The sequence below is a fragment of the Mastigoproctus giganteus genome, chromosome 6 (genome assembly GCF_048544385.1).
Source record: "Mastigoproctus giganteus isolate SK-2022 chromosome 6, ASM4854438v1, whole genome shotgun sequence".
Taxonomy (NCBI): domain Eukaryota; kingdom Metazoa; phylum Arthropoda; class Arachnida; order Uropygi; family Thelyphonidae; genus Mastigoproctus; species Mastigoproctus giganteus.
The window spans coordinates 167,228,029-167,243,308 of record NC_143580.1 but is presented as its reverse complement, the minus strand read 5'-3'; the positions used below and the strand labels follow the sequence as shown (position 1 = coordinate 167,243,308).

Here is a 15,280-nt window from a genome sequence, read left to right as displayed (position 1 = left end):
TGGTATAATTCACTTTGTCCTCATTTGTGATTGCTTACACCACTTGATAGTGATAGTCTTCAGCTGCAAATGGTTGGTTGCGGCAGACTAAGTTCATGACTTGCGCATGTTGATTTTTTTGGACGTTCCAAGGAATGTAGTAGTAATGGAGGCATGTGATGTAAGAAAGCAAGCGTATGAGCTTATGTAACATAACCCAAAAAAAAAAAAAAAAACTTTCACATGTCCAGTTCCTCCTAGAATTTATGTAAGCTATCAACTTTCACAATGACAGATGAAGTTTGTTCCAGCAATTAACTACCCGCTGACTAAAGGCAAATTTCCACACGTCTATTCTACAACTGTCTTTCCTCAATTTGAATTTATGCCCCCTCAGGTTTGTAATCTGAGCAAGCAGAAGAATCTCATCAGAATTCAGTGTGCTCGACCCATTCAAGGCCTTATACACCTCAATGAGATCACCTTGCAGGTGCCCAGTCTCCAGCCTCTGCAATTTGCAGAACTTAAGCCTTTCTTGGTAAGAGAACCCCTTCGTTTCCCCCTCACCAATCTTATTGCCCTTCTCTGTACATGCTCAAGCAAATCTACATCCTTCCTAAAATGAGGCCTCCAGACATGTATGCAGTACTCAAGCCGTGCTCTAACCATTGCTTATACAAAGGGATAATTACCTCCTTTTCCCTACTAGCAAAATTCCTGTATATCATTGCCAGTGCCCCATGACCTGCTCTGCCAGCCTGTCCGCATTGCTCAGAAAACTTCATATCTGACTGCACAATTACTCACCAATCTTTTTCATTTTTTACCACCCTCACTTTTTCCACTGTTTCATCACTTACACCTGGTCTGCCTGTCTTTTTCCATGAATCACACAGCATCCCTTATTCACAGAATTTCTGCTGGAAGAATTCTTCATAAAATGAAAAACGAATGTGAAATTGTCTCCTAACTATTGTTGTTGACTTTCCTCAAACCAAAAGATCCACTTTTCTTGCTACTTTTCTTTTCATTCTTTGCCAGAGACTTCTCATGATCTGCCTTAGCTTGCTAATCCCGTTTGTGACTTGATTGCAGACTAGTTTATATCTGCTGTAGGTTTTCTTCTCTGCCACTAATTTCATTAATTCATTTTTCATCCATTTAGGTCTAAACCTTGGACAGTATCTCTTAGTGGAAAGCTTGGAAGCTTCTATAATTACTTCCCTGAATGCTTCCCATTTAGAATTTACTGTTGGTTCCACTGAATTATATTTTAAAACTGTTTAAGACCATTATAGTCACCTTTACAAAAGCTCTACCCTTTGCCCTTGACAGTTATTTTAGCTTCAAGTAAATCACACATTAAAACACTGCCACCTAGTGGTTCTGTTATTTGTAGATTTTGAATGCATGAAGAGTCATTGCTCATAATCAGATCAAGAGCATTCTACACCAGCACGTTAGAGAGACAACCCTTCTTTTTGCTCTCTAACATACTGGTCTAAAAAACAGTCATCCCATAAATCTGGAAAAAGTCTTCCTGCTATGTGAATGACCAAGCTGTAAGTTTCAGTCCATAACTGGAAAGTTAAAATCCTCCATTATTAGACATTCTGATTTACTGGCCCACTTGATTTGTCTATATAGGTGTTCATTATACTTATCAAAATCATTAGGCTTGTATCACTCCTACTCTTGTTTTTTTTTTTCTAGTGTTTTGCCACACCAAACTGACTGACGATTTCATTGGCTACTCATGTCAGCTGGTTTCAACAGGAAATAGATATTGGATGTGATATTTAGAATTTGGAGTCTCCTGGACACATTTGTTTTTTAGGGTGGAGAAGTCATTTCAAGAGATACTACTTGACAACAATGTGTTACAGGTGTTTTTGTTATGGGCATGCCACAGGGCACTGTTATAGGTTGTTTGTTTGCATTGTGTCATTCTTGATATGAGTTTTCCACCTTTCTCGTTGTGCCAAGGGTGGAAAACTCATATCAAGAATGTCCAGTGAGAGATAGGAAACCAACTTTTGCTAACTGTCTAGCCACTAAGCATACTTTTTACACTCAGTAGTGCACTTGCAGTGCCCTTACTATTATCAAAGTGCTTTGGAATATATCAGGAGATGAACTGAAGGCTGCTTGGCAATGATAAATCTTTGCTGGATGGTACTGTTGGACTAATGACTTATATAAAATCATTAAAATTCCTCACTGCCCATATGGAGACTGAACTTGATCAGTACATATAATAGGAATGCTAAAGCTAGATAAGTATATCTGTGGTATGGCTTGATATGTCAAGGATATTAACATGGTGATGGTATCTGAGGGAAGTGGCCAGTCACTCAAAACAAACAACGTAACCCAGCTTGACACCATGATACACACATATCATTTCATTAATAGGCCTTTATCATGGTATCTTCACAAAATACACATTGGAGTTTCCATAGTTTGATCATTGCAAGCACAATAAAAAAGTCCTTTCGGTTCAGAGAAACCAACACATTCTATGAAGTATGGTTGTTTTGCCACCTGTTACTGCTTTGGATAGGTGTGGGTTCAAGTGTAGGTTCAAGTCTGACAGTGACTGGGGAAATTCTTAAAAGCCTCTTTAATCAGGAGCGGATTGTGTTTTTTTTTTTTTTTTTTTTTTTTTTTTTATGTACAGCACATCAGCATCTTGGGTCATACTGTGCAAGTGTGTGTTCAAGGTCCGGCTTGCATGTTTTGGGGATGAAAAACCCAGAATAACTGACTAAGATCAGGTAACAACTATCAAGCCGATCTAAACTAGTATCTCTCCTCATTCTGATGGTGCCACTCCTTTACAGGTGGTTTCTCATCCATTACAACTGCACCTGAATGCTTATCATATCAAGAACTGGACATTCTTGATATGAGTTTTCCACCCTTGGCACAACGAGGAAGGTGGGAAACTCATATCAATTTTTTGAAGCAAATTGAAGCAACCCTGAGAATGCCCCAATTTTTTTGTTCATTTTATCATGTCTGACCCCTCCCCCCCCCATTCCTTGTTTGGTAAATTATTTTTCCCTTTATAGTGGTCCTCCATCTGAGCAGCCTTACCTGGGTGGGACTTGTTCTTTCCCTCAGTTGGCATAGCAAGACTATATTCTGCTGTCTGCCCCTTCCACTTTCTGAGTTTGCTGCTAGCGCAGTTGGCAATCTCTGCCCATGGCCTCTGTGCACTAAAGACCATATGCCTACAGATGCTGAGATGCAGCTTTTGCTCCCCTGCTTGTATCCTGCACTATCCCAACTATTTACATGACACTTGCATGGCAACCTCTTGTTTTCACAAGTGCAACCTAATTTGATATGGCTAGTATATGCAAAACCATCAACTGCCCTTGGCTGAAACTCTTCTTTAGGATGTGGGATTATGGAAACAACTCACCATCTGCTAACCTTTTACTACAATGTGTAGTAAAATATGAGCAGTTGGTCTGGTTTCATCTTGACTAACTAAAACACCTTATATCAAAGTAACCAAGTCCTTCCCATCCTATGCATGTTATCACTTGGGGAAGGGGCATACTAACCTTATGAAGATGTAAGCCCCCCACCCAAATAAATAAATAAATAAAATAACTCCATAGAATTATACTTTTAGTAATAACCACTCTTATACCACATGAATATTAAGATAGTTCATTCAGTTTATAACTAAATTTCTGTACATTAAGGTGATGTTTTGGGAACTTTGCCAGTACCCATCATCAAACCATATACTGGCTGTTAAAAGGAGTCTGGGGGGAGTTGATATTACATATTTGTGGGTTAAATTACAAAATTTCATATATAACCGTTATTTATACATTATTAATTTATAATACAGGTAAGAATTATCTATACAAATGGGATAAACTTTACAATTAAAGTACAAATAAACATAATTATGGTTAAACAGAATTATAACATGTAGCCTTACTTTATTTTCCCTAGATGTAGTTTCTTTGTACATGAATGTACATGTTGAGTACGCATTAGACACAATTTGGGATCTAATCAATGACGATGATTCTGTAATCTTATAAAATTATAAATTTATAGACACATATTCGGATTACCAACGGGTCTTAGCCTGAGTGGACTAGTTGCCGAATTTATCTTAATAAAATTGAACAGTTATATTTAAGGCCATTTCTTTCAAGGCTAACATTTTATGGTAGCTACTTGGATGATATCTTAATCATTATGAAAGATGATATAGTAAATAAGGTTTTGGATTTATTAAATAAGATACATACCAGACTTAATTTTACTTTAGAAATGGTAAAGCCATGGTAAAGGGCTATAAACTTCCTAAATTTTACTTTAACTAGAGTTAATGAGAATATACATTTTAAAATTTATAGACTGAAAATTTTAAAAATTTTTAGGAAACTGACAAATACTGGCAAATTCTATAGATAATATAGGAGTATTATTTTTAATTGGTTTTATAATGCATATAAATATAGCTCTACTCAGGAGTTATTACTAGATGAACTTATGAGCATTATGAAGATAAGAACAACAAACTAGAGACTGGTATAATGAACAATAGGTATGAACAGAAATATTTTTTTAAAGTTCTATATGTACAGTATTGGTACAAACAATTTTAAAAACACAGAATTTAAGATAGTTTTTAAATTTTAAAAACATCTTAAATTTGTTTTAAACAGAATTTAAAACACAGAATTAAGTTAGTAAACTCCATGTTGTTTTGAAGTGTAGAGTGGTAGACTCCGTTTCAACCATGGATTCACACAATATAGTTTGCAATATTTCTTGTGGTGAATGTAATTCTTCATATATTGGTTTGACACAGAAATATCTTTCAGTGAGGATACAACAACATGCAGCATCAGTTAGGACCTGTGCCTCGGAACTTGCTTTCCATGCTATCAATGATAGCCATGTTTTTCTTTTTAATGAAGTGGAAGTTTTAAATACGCAACATGAATATATTAAATTATCGATCGCTGAAACTCTTGAAATGAGGTTAAACGCAAATTCCATAAATGTTTCTAAGCCTTCTATTATTTTGGACTCGTAGACTTTCATGCGCGTTTGTGAACGGCAATTCACACATTGGTTTAGTAAAAATAATCTTGTATCAGGTAGTCGATAGGCTTAAGTATAAAAGAAGGGTGGTATCATTTGCAAAAAACACTACTTCTTGTGAGCACGGAGTGTATCCAAATAAGTTTGGTCCATTATAAGAACTTTAGACAATTTTAGATATTTTAACCTATGTTTCTTAAGGATAAATTTGACAATTGTTTTCAGTTCTCAAGTTACATGTGGCCTGATATACCTTCATCAATATCATTGATAAATATACAAAATAACAGTAGGCCCAACACCGAACCCTGTGGGACTCCACTAATAACATTAGTACACAAAGAGCAGATCCAATGATTACCACTCTGTGTCTTCTCCTCCCTCTCAACCACCCTTTTATTGGTTTGATTTTTGGGAGTGTTGATGGCTATCAACTTCTGATGCATTATGTTGGGGTTGAGAATTGAATGCATGACAATCTTTTATAAAGTATTTATTTATATAATTTCAATGTAATTTTCGTAATTGATCTTATTTAATATTAAATATGGGACATTTATTGGTATAATCATATAATCCGTCTAATGTGAGTGTTGAGAGAATTCTGTTCCTACATAAAGGTATGAGGTTTCCTTTTATAGTTAATAATAATGGAAGACAAGTGCACAATTTGGAGCAGTATAGTATTAAAGAATAAAAGGGTGGTTGAGAGAGAGAAAACAGAGTGGTAATCATTGGATCTGCTCTTCGTGTACTAATGTTATTAGTGGAGTCCCACAGGGTTTGGCATTGGGCCTACTGTTATTTTGTATATTTATCAATGATATTGATGAAGCATCAGGCTTAATGTTGAAGTTTGCAGATGGTACAAAGGTTGTTAATGACAGTGATGGCAATGTGCTACTGCAACAGGATCTAGAAAATTTGAGCAGATGGGCTCAGAAGTGGCAACTGAAGTTTAACATTGACAAATGCAAAGTACTGCATATGGGTAGAAGAAATGTACCAACTGTGTGGTACTACGCTTAGGTTGGTAGAAAATAAAAAGGATCTGGCAGTAATTGCGCAGACAAGCAAAAGTCTCAGACTTCCTTGTGCCATATGGCTAAGAACAATAACTGTGTGTGATACTGAGGGTGCTAGAAAATGAAAAATACCTGGGAGTGATTGTGCAGTCAGATATGAAGATTTCTAAGCAATGCAGACAGGCTGCCAGAGCAGGTCATTGGGTATTGTCAATGATATACAGGTATTTTGCTAGTAGAGAAAAGGTGCTGATTATCCTGTGTATATATGTCTGTTTTTATCCTTAATAACACTAAACAGCCAATTTATTTGACCCAGTGGTTTTTGTAATCTCCCACCTTGTCTTTCAGGCTGCTGCATGTCCTAATGGAAGCAATGCAAGAATCAATTTGACTTTTACTGATAGCCAGTGTTTAATCTGTATATATCACCCAAATTATCAGTTTTCTGGCTGACCTACCATGACTTCAATAGCATTACCAAATATTCTTGCTCCCTTCTCCCTTTATATTTAAGCGCATCCCATTGTGGTAAAAAAATTATATCCCATTAGTCTGTACTTCCTGTTAAGAAGTATAGACCAAGCTAAGAAACCTCAGCAAAAAAAAAAAAAAAAAAATCCCAAGTCACCTGCCCATCGCCTCCAATAATTTGTCTATTTCTTTCTTGAATTTATTCAAAGTACCCTTTTCCACAACAACAGATGGAAGTTTGTTTTAACAATCAACCACTTGTTGGCTGAAGGCAAACCTAGGCCCATCCATCCTATAATCATCCTTCCTCAATTTGAATTTCTGTTTCCAAAGTAGTGTTGTATATTTTCCTGATTATAAGAACTTGATTCATAGAAGAACTGCCCTCAGCAGTTCTCTAATACAAGAGCATTTCCACTACTTTGAGCTGTAATTTTAGCTTAAATGTAAAAATAGCACACTAAACTAAGATATAGCTAAGTACAATAGTAACTACACTATTCCACAGGTTATGCGACAGTAGTACACATATGCTGTAAAATTGTTATAAATTTATAGTTTACAGACTTAATAAAAGCACTTTAATATTAGTATACTCCTATGAAATTACATAAAAGAATGTGAAATATCTTTTATATCATTCCTGTTGGTATAGTGCAGTGGTGTACAAACTGTGGAGCACAACCCCTAGAGGGGTCATGAGATAAATTAAGGGGGGTTGCAGCAATCTTTAAATAAAATTAGTTTTTGTGTAGAGACCTTACTACTCGAACAAAGTCTGAGATACAAATGAACGCTACTGTCACTCCTTATCTTGTTACACATGTGGCGCAGGTGGTGTTCCTATTATTGTCTGCATCAGAAATAAGCCTTAATTTGCTCACTGACATTGGATATACAGAAAGCAGCCGATTAGTGCAATTCCTCTGTACTACTCAGCAATTGAGAGTACTTCCCAGTACTACTCAACGAACGGTAGTCCCTTTAATTTTTAATTTGGGCTTCATACAGCACAAATTCTCAAATTGCCTAAAGGCAGTGGTGAGCTGCAAATATTTTAACAATGGGCTTGCAGTTTTTCTATCTTTCTACTGAGTAAATTTGATCGGTCACAAAAGTGACGTAATCCGTGGCGTCCACTAGAAGCGCTTCCCATGCTCACACTACTAGTAGTGTGATTAGAGTGTGTCATGCATTTTTTGTGACTGGTATGATATCTCGAGTGAGGAGCGGATTTGAGCGGGGGGGGGGGGGGAGATGTGGCTTATTACCCCTTAACCATGCGTATAAGTGAATGTGTAAAACGTTCCTAGGCCTATCTAAAAAAAAAAAACTTAAAAACCCGATCGTCATGCCTCGCCTTACGATGATAACTGGATACGACAGTGTCTGGAGTTCTAACTTTTTAGAATTTTTGAATAGTATGATGTCACAATCATGCTTCCTGAAGTTAATACTGCAGTAAATATGATTGCAACAATACAAATATTTGTCAACGATTTCTTTTTTCATCTCGCAATCTCGCATTTTCGTTACATTCCATTGTTAGGTTCCCCTTACATCTGCGTATGTCACTTCAACTACAAGATAAATTCAAATTGAGGAAAGACAGATGTAGGATAGACGTGAGGAAATTTGCCTTTAGCCAGCGGGTGGTTGTTTGGTGGAACAGACTTCCATCCCTTGTGGTGGAGGTTGATAGCCTAAATAAGTTTAAGGCTCAGCTGGACAGGTATTTGGAACGAACAGAGGGGTGAAGTGGAAGTGGGTTTTTTTTTTTTTTTTTGGCTGATGCTGCATAAGCTTGCTTTCTTGCATCAAATGCCTCTACTAATGCTAATGCTAAGATCGGTACATCAGTCGGTGCTGTTTTACAGAGATATTTAGATACATTGCAGTAGCAAGTATACATCTCTTAATTTAGTTATCATAAATCCGTTGTACCTTGTCTCCCAGAAATTATGAAAATCTATAATGGTCAATAAAATACTTACAATAAAAAAGCTCTTTTATTTTGCAATCGATATATACAAATCAAAATAGCTAAAAGAAATGGGAAGGATGTCTCGCATAAACCATCTACCGTGCATGCTCGGCACATGCGCAACTAGGGAAATATAATGGATACATTTTTTTCATGATAAAATTTTAATATTGCGAATAAAAAATAACATTAAATATTTCCAGTATCACAAAACATTCCACGATATATAAACAAATATTACATAAAAAACAAACTTTCTAGAAAAAGTACACAAAAAAATCAGATTACATGAAAAAAAAATTATTTCACAAATATTCAAGAAAAATTGCCATATATAATTTACTTCTTGATTAATATTTGTTGTCGATTTTCTGCTTTGCTCAATAGCTGAGCAATGATTACAAAGGAATGGTTTTACGTAATGATCTGGATCAAATTGAAGCAATGGTTTTCCATTTATATGTATGGTCATCAATCATAATATGTAACATGTTTAATTTTCAACATTATTCATTCATTCACTCAATATTATTCATTACGCTGAAAGCTCGCTCATCTTCACTACTACTAATCGCAATGATTTCAAAGATATTTCTCACTTCCTTAATTGAAAAGGGAATTTCACTCGATTTTAAAGATAGACTGTCTTTGACAAAATCTTTAAAAACATTAATTTTTATTTCATATTTTATCAGAAAGCTTAAATTTCTTATTCGATTTTCACCATCTTGCTACTGAGACGAAAGTTTTTTCACATTCCATGATTTCCAGTAGCATATGTTTAAAATTTTTTTTCAATGGTATTGTTATTTTCTTTGTTTAATTTAAAATCACCCTGTTGCATTAATAACTTATCCTTTAAGGATAAAACAATGCATTTAATAACTTGTCACGAGGTAATTTTTTTAATTTCAATTTTTTGATTCCTTCAAATTCTTTCCACTTCAACATGCTCTCAATTTTAGCTTCATAATTTCCTTCAGAATTTTTCAAATTAGCAATAGCAGTGATAGTTTGAACAACTAATTTATATGCATTGTGATTCTGTAAAGCTTCTGAAAGGTAAGAGAGCTCCTGCAGGATGTCGATCATTAGGTGCTAAATGGTTAAGAAATTCCAGATTTAAAAGTCGATTTAATAATCCTGAATTATTTAACTTCTGATTCAAAATGTTTGCACAAAGCGGGATAATTCCTCCAACACACAATTGCTGTCTGCAAGCTACTCATTGTGGCCCGAACACACGATTGATCTTTATAATTTCCACATCAAGTCCTTTAGTAATCATCCTTAATTTGCACTAGTTTTTTGGATATTGGTGATAGGTTTTTTTTTTTTTTTTTTTTTGCCTGGATGCTATTATATTTTAGAACATTTTATACACAGTGAAAGGCTCGACAAAGTTTCAAAACCTGCCAACATTTCATCTTCGTAAAGTTTATATAATATCTGAGTTGCCTCAATCTCCCCCCCCCCCTCTACGTTGCTACTCTCTCACTAGTTTTTTGAATACAGTGCAAAATGTCTGAATCACATGGCCATTCAGCTACTGTGACCATGTAAACATAGATAGGAGAAATTTACTGGAAAGCATGGATCGCTCATGTGCCCGTTTGTCGGAGTAAAGGGGAACCACAACACAGGTTGACCAGAGGCTATAATCTGTGTCGAGAATCTTCTTAATCCTCTGACTGGATATGGAAAGCATATTGACTAGTGTGACTTCTTGGTATATGACTGCAGAGGTTTCATGGACACCAGTAACATTGTGAAACGGTAATCCCTTTCACCCTTAATTTGCACTTTCTAATTACTTTGTATACTTTCTATACAAAGTTGTCTCTCCTAATCTGTTCGTATCATGGAAATTTTCTTCATTCAGTGGAAACTATTTTAAATATAATTACCAAGGGGAATCAAAAAAATTCGGTATAAAGAAGTTCGTTAAACAGAGGTCCGACTATAATTAAATCAAAAATGAACAGATCGATTGCACCATTAAAATGCTGGGAATGGGACCCCGCTTGTCCCACCGTAGTTTCGGCTCTAGATACTCGCATTCAGGATTCCATTTGTAAAATTAATGATCAATAATGGGCTTGCAAATTTTCAAAAAAAATAACAGTGGGCTCTCGCGGGCACACTATAGCTCACCACTGCCTAAAGGCTAGAGGTGCGAATATGTGGTGCCAGTAAATACATGTTATATAGCAAGTCTGTTGCATACACACTTTATTCTGCTACGTAATTCGGCACTTTCATGTGGATGTTTTTTGTTTTTTTCTTCTACTTTTTATATTGCATGTGTCTTATCATTGTTTTTAAGAAGAAAAAAAAAAAAATAAAAAAAAAAATATATATATATATATATATATTTTATCATGGACAATTTGGCAATCAGAAAATGGCTGAGTGATGGATATAGTGTGAAAATTTAGACACTAACATTATTTCAAGTGTAGTGCACCCACAATTTCTGGTAGAGAGCTATCATATTCCAAATCAAAAGGAATGAAAAATAATAGAAAATATCAAAAAGAATTTATGAATTATGACTTCACTTACAGTGTTGTTGATGATGAGCAACATCCTGTGTGCGTAATATATGTTACGAAAAGCATGAAACCAATTAAATTAAAAATACACACCGACACCATACAAGGTCTGAAATCTTTCATGAAGAAACATATGGCAGTTCCTTGTAAAGCTTTAAGAGCATCATTGGAAGTTTCATATTTAATAGAAAAAAATTTGAAATCACATACTATTGCTCAATCTCTTAAAAATGATTTCAATTATGCACAGAGAAAAGTACAGCAACGATTTAAAAACTATCCCTCTATTGAGAGACACTCGTGGCATATTACAGTCATCGTGAACAACGCAAAATTCAATTTATTAAATCTATTGAGAGAAAGTCCAATCTTTGCAATACAGTTAGATGAATCCACAGATATATCAAACTTTGTATACATCAGCTACTGCTACGAGGTCGATATTTTGGAGGATTTTATATTTTGCAAAGTTTTGGAAGGCAGAATGATGGACGAGAAGATTTTTGATGTTATAAACATCTTATTTCAAACAAATGTGACGTGGAATAAGTGTGTTGCAATTTATACTGATGATGAAGCTGCATTAACAAGAGAAAATAAAGGTTTAAAAGGCACAGCAAAGGAAATTGCTCCAAATATAATTTTTAATCATTGCATTATACACAGGGAAGCATTAGAAGGAAATGCAAACTGATTTGCAAGAGGTTTTGAAAGATGCAGTATGATCAACTTTATTAAAAGCAGAAGCTTAAATAGCACTTTTCACTATACTTTGTAATAAAATGGGATGTGCTTTTGAAATACTTTTTATATACAAAAGTGAGTTGGTTGTCCAGTGGAAGTGTTGCAATGTCTTTTTGACCCCAAACATGAAGTTTTAACGAATAAAAATCAGAACCTTGCTCATTTCTTTACAAATCAAAAATGGCTTGGAAAACTTAGTTACCTTGTTGCTATATTTGAAAAAGTTAATGATTTAAGAATCTCTCCAAACGATTTAATGTATCTCCAGAAAAAAAAGTCGTAGCGGATTCGTGACCTCTTTGCTTTTGGAATTTCTTTATGCCCCAGAATTACCATTGAGCACAAGGAAGATGTTATTGATCTGTTGTCTGATAAAGCATTGTGCTCGTTTCAAGCCAACTTGTGAAAAATTTTGCCTTTCTCTTAGAGATGATTATCAAAAATGGCAATACAAACGTTACTTCCTCTCTGGTCTACATATGTCAGGTTCTCAAAATTAACAGCTATGAAAACAAAACAACATTTCAGACTTGATCCAGAAAATGACACAAGATTAGCATTTTCAAATATTGCATCAAATCTGGACCAGATATCATTGTTTATCCAGGTTCATCCTCATTAATTGTTTTGTAATTGTTAATTTTTTTATTTTCTGTATTAAATTAAAATAAACAATTATTTTAATGTGTAAATTAAAAAGGAAACAATTTTCTTATTCTTCTCCATACTCAAATAAAATTTTCTACATAATTTATAAAATGCCATTTTTCTTCTCTAAAAATCTGGTCATCCTACATCGGGGTTGCATCAATTTTATATTTAATAAAGGGAGTCTTGAACAAAATAAGTTTGCATGCCAATGGTATAGTGAAAAGTGGCAGCAAAATTCTCTAAATGGATTGTTTGAAACGACCGATTTTTATTTACTATGTCAATAATACAGAATTAGTTTAATTACAGCCACTCCCTTACGTAATTGTTGTGTTCCGTGGAACTGTATGTAAGTCAGAATTTCCCTAAATGCTTAATGTAGCACTCGCAAATTTGATTGAAGCAAAAAAGAAATGTTCGATGAACACGTAAATAGAATTATTTATTCAATTTTTTTATCTCATGTGTACGAAAAATTACAAAAATTTCGAGTATTGGTGCCAGAATTAACTCTCCCACTGATAAACATGCTGCTGCGGAAGTTGAGGGCTGTGGAGATTAGAAGGGGTTTTTTCCAACACATCACAAAATTTCTCTGCAGCTGCAGAATCGGCACTGGCGACTTCACCGCATACTTTAATGTTTTGGAAACCAGCGCAATGCTTGAACCTATTAAACCGCCCATGAACTTGGCTTGGCGTTCATCGTACTTATCCTTAATACCTTCATAAATATTTCTTGCTATTTTTTGAATGGCCATTGGATTCAGGGGCACTTGCTTCTGAATTTGATTTTCCATCTTTGATATAGCACCTGTATGATGTTTTGTGATCTGTTGATCCTTTAACAGGTCCTGTCTCTTAAAACAGTATTCACTGTTGAAGCAGCGAGACCTAATTCCCGTGCAATAGATGACAAACTTTGTCCTGCCTCGTACTTCTTAATCAATTTTGTTTCGTTTTCTAGCACTGTGTTTGTACATTCATTCAAACAATATGAACTTGAGTGCAATGGTCTACGTAGTTGTTGCACAAAATATTTCCGAGAACGAGCCTTTCCGAGGCAAAAAAAGGTTGAGAACCATTGATATAAAATAGTTTCTTAAAACGTGTAGTTAATATTTTCTTCTAATTTTATTTCAAATGTGTTTTTGCTGGACCAAATTATAACTATGTGATATAATTCAGTACCAGGATATAGATAAATTTTTACTCTTTCCAGTGTTTACAGTACTTGACAGAACATGCACAAGATGTAAAGAAAATAGAGAAATTGACCAGCCAGCTGATGAGACATATGGCCTCAAAGGAAAAATAATATACATAAAAGTGTATACATATGACTGCCAAAACCTTCTTTTGTACATTTTCAATTTGATAAATAAAATCTGTGTATAATAAGTATTTGTGGTATTTGAATCATTTTATGGCAATTAGCAAGGCATTGCTATTCAGGTATATACAGGGTGTCTCAAAAATATTGGTACAAACGTTTAGGGGAGGTATGTAACATCTAAAGGAATGTGAATCACATAGGAACCCATAACAGGAAACGTCACCATAAGTCAGTAGATGGTGCGGTAGTCGCCGCACGAAGAGCATGCATCGATATACGATCTGTGAGCTGGCAGACATGCACCTAGTGTATGGATTAGCAGAGGGCAATGGACAAGCTGCTCAACGAATTTATGGAGAACGCTTCCCAGACAGACATCTCTTAGGAGAAAATAAAGATGATGATAATAATAATATACCAGACCACCATTTGTTTGCGCGTGTGCATCAAAATTTGTGCGATTATAGGTCATTTAGAGGTAACAGGAGTAGTGCGGTCAGACCACGTTCGAAGCGAACTCCCGCCGTGGAAAAAAGTGTGTTGAATGCCATCCAGAATAATCCTACTACCAGCACACGTGCCTCTGCCTTAGGAGTGTCTCATTGCCGTATACAGCATGTGTGGCATGACGATTCCTTACACCCCTTTCATCTCCAAAGGGTTCAGTTACTGCTCCCCCAAGGTCATCCTGCACGTGTGGCTTTTGCGCAGTGGTTTCTCCAAGAAAGTGTTCAAGATTTGAATTTTCCAGCCTATGTTTTGTTCATAGATGAGGCTTATTTCACTCGGGAAGCCTTATTCAATCAGCACAATGCTCATGTGTGGGCTCATGACACCCCACATGGTATGCGCCCCCATGCGGCACATCACTTCGTAATAAATGTGTGGGCAGGTATGGTCGGTGACTGCTTAGTCGGCCCATACCTGTTAACATCCCGCATGAACTCCGCTAAATATCGGATCTTTCTTGAACAAGTTCCATCAGAGTTACTTGATGATGTTCCAGCAAACGTGAGACGCAACATTTGGTTTCAACATAATGGCAACTGCCCATTATGGAAGGTGTGTTCGTGACCATTTGAACAGGCATTTTGGGCATCAGTGGATTGGCCGTGGTGGACCTGTTGCCTGGCCCCCACGCTCACCTGATTTATGGAGCCTTGATTTCTTTCTGTGGGGGGCCTTCAAATCTATCGTGTATGAATCGCCTGTGGAGACGGAAATGGATCGCGTGGCAAGACTCGTCTGCGCTGCTGCTACTGTCAAAAACTCCAAGTGTGTTTGACCGTGTCCGGCAATCCATGCATGCATCGCATCTCATGGTGGAACCTTCGAGCATCTGTTGTAACATCATGAAATGCAATGATCTCATACTCCATCATTAATATTATGTCAAATAAATGTTTGCCACTAATTACTGTCGTGTCATTTCTGCTTCTACTTTCCCA

At 35.8% G+C, this 15,280-nt stretch overlaps 1 protein-coding gene across 2 annotated transcripts in view; it reads left to right on the top strand.

The window, feature by feature from the left end:
- Srp9 (signal recognition particle 9) overlaps nt 1-13,897 on the top strand; it is a 67,371-nt gene extending 53,474 nt beyond the window's left edge. For both annotated transcript variants that reach the window (XM_090375471.1, XM_090375470.1), the window contains exon 4: nt 13,719-13,897. In XM_090375471.1, the coding sequence (XP_090231597.1) occupies nt 13,719-13,814 (96 nt within the window). In that variant the 3' untranslated portion in view covers nt 13,815-13,897. The remainder of the gene's footprint in view (nt 1-13,718) is intronic.
- Nucleotides 13,898-15,280: the final 1,383 nt, after the last annotated feature.